The sequence below is a fragment of the Spermophilus citellus genome (assembly GCF_964194105.1).
Source record: "Spermophilus citellus genome assembly, chromosome: 18".
Taxonomy (NCBI): Eukaryota; Metazoa; Chordata; class Mammalia; order Rodentia; family Sciuridae; genus Spermophilus; species Spermophilus citellus.
Window position 1 is genome coordinate 7,815,910 of NC_138200.1, and position 6,000 is coordinate 7,821,909.

Here is a 6,000-nt window from a genome sequence, read left to right on the forward strand (position 1 = left end):
AACAAACCTGTGACCCCAAACACTCCAAGCCAAGTGTCTTGCTGTGTATCCTGCAGCCCAGATTCAATCTTGGGGGGTTTTGTAATCTGAAAACAATGTAGAGTCTGGCTTTTCTTGCTGAAAAATGGAATCTGTGTGTAGACAGGTGGCTTTTTTTTTTTCTCCTTCACTTCAATTAAGAGTTGCCTGTGTCTCTGCTGGACCCTGGTCCCCGGGGCCTCTTCTCCAGGGCTCAAGGCTGCCTCTCTCCCTCTCCCTCTCCCTCTCTCTCTCTCTCTCTCTCTCTCTCTCTCTCTCTCTCTGCGGCCTCTGCCCTCCGCCTCTCTGCGGCACGCCCTCCTCCCCCTCCTGACTCACCCCACGTGGCGCGGCCTCCCCTCCCCTCCATTCATTCGTTCCTGGACAGCGTCCTCATGGATTCTCCACATTCCGTCCCTGTCCACCGACAGGCCATTGAGGGACCCAGCAGCGTGACCAGGGTCTGTCCTGGGTACGTCCTCTCCCCTTCCTGGCCAAGAATTCCCAACTACCAGGGCCGCATCTTTAGACCAGAGAAGCAACTTGGCGAATGGAAGAGGGGGCAGAGGTCACCAAGGACAAGGGAGGCTGTCCGCACAGAGGCCCAGAGTGGGTGACCACGGCCCGCTCGAGGGGCACAGGGCCAGAGAGGGCGTCGGCGCTAGGGAGTTGCCACGGGCATCCTGGGCACTGATGGCTGCTGCCACCAGCTCCTCTAAGACCGAGGGACAGAGGTGGGCAGAGGGGTGAGGGGCTCCGCCCTGTCCACTCCCTGGTGGAACGGGAGCAGTTCTGCCCTGGACTCCAGTGTGCGCTGGTGCTTGGGAAGAGATTCCTCTTGGACAAAGGAAATCCGTGTGTTAGAGTCTGGGGAGCCACGGAAGGACCTAGAGCGGGGACGCGGGGAGACACACTGGGGTCTAGAGAAGATCCTCTCTGGGAATCAGCGGGAGGCGCTGGGATGCGAAGAATGAGGCGGGGCCAGGGAGGCGTGGTCCCAGGGCCAAGGGGTGACAGCAGAGACGGGCTGGGTGGGGGTGAGGCCGGCACACCAGGACCTGCCAGGGGCTGGGAGGATGGGAGAGGCAGCTCTGGGGCCAGTGGAGGCGGGGAGGCTGGGGTGAGGCTCCAGGAGGAGGTGACAAGGGCTGATGAGAGGGAGAGCCTGGGACGGGGGTGGGACTCGGGTACTGACTGGCAATGGTGGGGAGCACAGAGAAGAGGGGGGCAGTGGCAGTGCTGGGGTCCTGCCCCAGGAACGGAGGGACCATCAGGAGGAGCAGCTGTTCTTGGAGAGCTGCTCAGTCCCGCTGGGAGAGTGTCCATTAGGAAATGGCCCCAGAAGGGTGATGCGAGGCTCATGAGGCGCATCCTTCCAGTTCCAGGGGGTCCCGGGAGCTCATGGAAGTGGGGGAAGGGCACCACACAGGGGACCCTGGACACCCAGTTTGGGAGCAGATGCATTTATCCCCATGACTCAGATGAAGAAACTGAGGTTCAGAGAGGCCAACGGACTGAATCCAGGAGGCCAGTCCGAGGACTTAGTGGCTGACTGGCTGGGCAGTAGCAGAGATGAGGCTCCCAGGTGCTTGGGTGGGGGTCGGTCCTTCCCAGAGCTCGGGACCCTGGAGGCAAGCTGGTTTACCTCCCAGGAAGACCTGGGCAAAAGAATGCTGAGAGCGCTGGAATCTTCTCAAGGAGAAGAAGGCCCAGAGACACTAGGAAGTTTGCCTAGGTCACACAGCCACCAAGGTTCAACTGAATGGTGTCTGGAGTCCTGAGCTCCAGGGAGCCTCCCCACACCCTGGTTCCTGGTAGAAACAGGAGAAGGGAAAGCTGGATGGAGTGAGGCAACTAGGGTGGGGACAGGGCTGGGCTGTCCCCTTCTTCACAGCCCAGGGTGGCTGGAGTGGCCCAAGAGGCTAGGAAAGTTTTGCCTGGCAACAGTGGAAGATCTCAGGTTGGAAGTCATCTCAGCCACTGGCTGTGTGACTTTAGACAGGCTGCCTAACCACTCTGAGCTTCCCTTTGCTCATCTGAAAAGTGGAGCAAATAGGTGAGGTGTGGAGAGGGGGCTGGGAGAGGGAGAAACCTCTGGGTCCCACAGGCTGAGTTCAGATGGGCTTCTGGCCGGGTGACTTGGTCATCCCACTTCCCCTGTCACCTCCTCATCTGAGAAGCCAGCACTATCAGAGGGTCTGACTCATCCCCAGGAACAGAGGAGTCCCCAGCTCTTGGAGAGCCACAGGGCTCTGCCCTCACCTCCTCCACCAGGGCACAGTCAGGGACTCAGCCCCCCACCCTCCAGACTCTGAAGCCACCGGCCAGGAGCCCCCCACGTTCCGGGGGTCTCCCCTCCAGCAGAACAGGCGGCACCTTCCGAGTCCCCACGGAGAAAAACATCCCCATCACCTGGAGCCTTTCTTGGGGTGTCCTGGGACGCCTGGGGCCCCCCCAGCGCCCCAGCACCTGCTGCGGTGAAGTCCTCCATCAGGGACACGACGCCCCGAGGACCCCTTTGACAGACGGAACCACTGAGGCGCCCCGCGCAGCCTGGCGCGGGCCGCCAGCCGGTGACTCAGCCAGGCCCGGGCCCCCCGCGGCCCTCGGGAGGGGCTGCGCCCTGGGGACCAGGGACGCGCCGAGCGAGTCCGGCTGCGCCTGAGCTTGCCGAGGCCGGCGGCCGCCCCAGGCGGTCCCGCGGGCAGGCCGGCCCCTGCGGGGGGTCTCGCCGGCCGCGGCCTCACCTGGAGTCCGAGTCGTCGGCGTTGGACCACAGGCTCAGGATCCCGTCCTGGTCCATGGCGGGTGGGCGAGGGCGGGGAGGGGAGGACGCGCGAGCCGTGGCGGCGCAGGTGTGCGCGGTGGCAGCGTCTGCCGCTGCCCGCCGGAGCCCGCCAGGTGCCTACCTCGCCCGGCCCACGGGGAGGGGCGGCAGCCGGTTCTCCCAGCTGCTACCCACGCCTCCGACAGCGGGAGAGGCCAGGAGCCTCCCTTCCCGAGGGCGGGGAGGAGCGGCCACGGGCACGTCCTTGGCCCGCGCCCAGAGAGCGGCGGGATGGAGACTGGGGGTCAGCGCCGAGGCCACACCCCGGCCTTCCGGGCTGGCGGCTCTGGGCCGGTGACACCCACTTGGAAACTCGGTTCGGCCATCTGGAACATGGAAGGGCCCCGTCCGTGCAGGGAGCGCGGCTGCCTCCTTCAGGAGCCCTCTGCCGAGCACCCTGGTCCCCTGGTCACCTGCCTGGAGACACGGCGAGAGACCAGGGACCAGGTCAGCAGCACTGGCTGCTGTGGGGACTGCTCCAGGCCCAGGGTGTGGGAGGTGGGCGGCAGAAACTTCCAGAGACCAGGGGAAGAGAGACCTTCAGAGAGAACCAGAGACAGAGAGACCAAGAAGGGCCAGAGATCCCCTGAGGGGTGAGAGACAGAGCCATCGGGGACAGAGACACACAAAGAGGCAGAAATAGAGACACAGAAAGACCCCAAACAGGCAGAGTCACCCAGAAGGTCAGAGACAGGGAGCGACCCAGAGATGTCACAAGGGCCAGCAGCCACGGCTGGCGAGGGACTTTGGACGCCGAGTTCTGGACTGAACTCCAGCTGCAACACTTCCCAGCCATGGAGCCCAGTCCTCTGGCCTCTGGGCCTTGGTTTTCCAAGTGGAATATTTCTTGGGTGGTGGCAGGAGCCTCTGGCACCCAGGGCACAGCCAACCCAGGGCCCCGAGGCTCTGTCTCCTGCCCCCTGGCCTCCCCCGAGTTTGACCTGGGGCCCATCAAGTCTTGGAGTCTGGCCGTGAGGCCTGTCCCCACCAGAGGTGATTCTTGATTCAGCCAGAGGCATAGGCCTGGCTGGTTAAGAACACTCCTGAGCAAGTCAGAAAGGACATCGACGCCCCGTGGCCCTCTCCCACCCCAGGCGCGGACTTCCCAGAACGTGCTGCTGGAACCTTCCAGGAATCGCTCCTCTGTTTTTTTTCTTTTTTCCTCCTGGAATTAGACATTGGACCCGGGGGTGCTCCATCATGGAGCCACACTCCAGTCCTTTTCATTTTCATTTTGAGACACGGTCTCACTAACTTCCAGCCTCGCACTCCTGATGACTCCTGCCTCAGCCTCCCGAGGAGCCAGAATCACGGGGGTGCTCCACTTTTCTGGACTTCTCCTTTTTTCTGACATGGGTTGGAGAAATCTCGGTCAGATGACTAAACACGAGGATAGCACCGTTGGAAACTGCATTTACTGACCCATGCTTGTTGCATAGGTGAGGGGGATGGGAGATGTCAGATCTATACAGATGCAGAAAAGGAACTCAGAGAGGTAGTGGGACCTGCCCAAGGTCGCACAGCACTGACCACGTTCACACGAGGGTAGGCAGAAGACACATGTCTTGGGGCGTCCCGTCCTCTCAGTTTTTCTGCCCAAAGACCCATCTCTGAAGTTCTAGACTCTGGGGAGTGCCCTGACCTGCATCAGCTGTGACCAAGTTCGCCTCCTGGTCCTGCGCTGTCACCTCAGTGTGAAGGGAGGACCCCCCTGTGGGTCGGGGAGGAGGCTGAGCAGAGCCCAGGCCACCCTCCTGTTTTACCTTCAGTGACCTTTTGTCCCTGAGGAGTTGATGCTCCTAACCCGTCCCCAAGTCTCCCACAGTGCTTCAGGCACCGGAGCAGGAGGACAACTGTGCCTTGTCACCTGAGAGCCTCAGGGGAGGATTTGGGGGATGGAGAGGGAAACTTGGGGGTAGGGGGCAGCTCTGGGAGACGGGAAGGTCCGGGAAGACCCAGTGCAAGTTTAAGGGGGGGCTAAGGAGTCAGTGACAAGGAAGTGGCTGAACACAGAGGCTCAGAGACCCCCAGAAACAGTCGCACCTCAGGGCCTTTGCATTTGCTGTCCCCCTAAGACATCTAAGCGCTTCACGGCCTCCTCCATCTGCCTGGCCCGTGTCACCCCACACAAGCTGTGCCACCAACCTCTACGTCCTTCCCAGTCGCCCTCTGACTTCCTAGATGTTTTGCTTACAGCTGACCACAGGAGGATGGGGCTCGTCCAGCGTCCAGCCCTAGTGTCCCAAGGAAGCGCCTGGAATGTAGGAGGTGCTCATTAAATGCTTGTTGATGGGATGATTGAGTCGTCACAGGGAGACAGGGAGAGGTGACTGGAGAGGAGTCTGAGCACGTGCAGAAAACAGGGAGGGGGCCCGGGAGACGCAGAGCCCATGGGGACGGGTGGGGGCCAAGGGATGGAGACCCAGGCACCAGAGCCACACCTCAGCCAGTTAGGGGAGGGGGAGGGGCATTCACGGAGACCACTGGCCCCAAGGAAATGGATCCGGGGTTCCCCAACATCAGGGAGAAAAGAGGGTGAGGGTGGAAAGGAAGCGAGGAGCCGGTCCTCCTCCCAGCTGTCCACCTGCCACGGCTGGAGTGTGGCTGGTTCCTCAGATTCATTCAGGCCTTTAATCCCCAAGGTCTTACTTGCTGGCACTGGGAGGGCAGGAGCCTAGTCCAACCCTGATGTTCAGAGGCGGGGCCTTTGGGGAGCATTTAGGTTAGATGAAGTCATCAAGGCGGAGCCCCCACGAGTGAATCCTGGTGGCTTTGTAAGCAGCGGGAGGGAGACACACATTGATAGAGATGATGTCGTGCACTCCACCACGAGCTCCAGGGAGCCTCCCCAGAACCTGGAAAATGCTGTTTGGTCCTTGTACCTCGGGAACCATGAGCCACATCTTTTTCTTTATACAACAGCCTGCCTCAGGTATTTTGTTATAGTAATAAAAACTGACAATACATCTGCTCTCTATTCATCCATCATCCCTCAAACCACTCATCCTCCTGTCCACCCATCCATCCGTCCATCCATCCATCCATCCCTCCAACCTGGAGATGCCGCTGATGGATCAATTGGAAAACAAGATACGAAGTAAACATGGCTTTGAGCTGAGCTGGCCAATGCGGTGGCTAGTTAGCACTAGAAATGT

General features: G+C 60.9%; 1 protein-coding gene across 1 annotated transcript in view; it reads right to left on the bottom strand.

The window, feature by feature from the left end:
* Nucleotides 1–3,069, bottom strand: part of SULT2B1 (sulfotransferase family 2B member 1) — a 30,019-nt gene extending 26,950 nt beyond the window's left edge. The window contains exon 1 of the mRNA XM_081275243.1: nt 2,766–3,069. Coding sequence (XP_081131369.1) covers nt 2,766–2,821 — 56 coding nt within the window. The 5' untranslated portion in view covers nt 2,822–3,069. The remainder of the gene's footprint in view (nt 1–2,765) is intronic.
* Nucleotides 3,070–6,000: the final 2,931 nt, after the last annotated feature.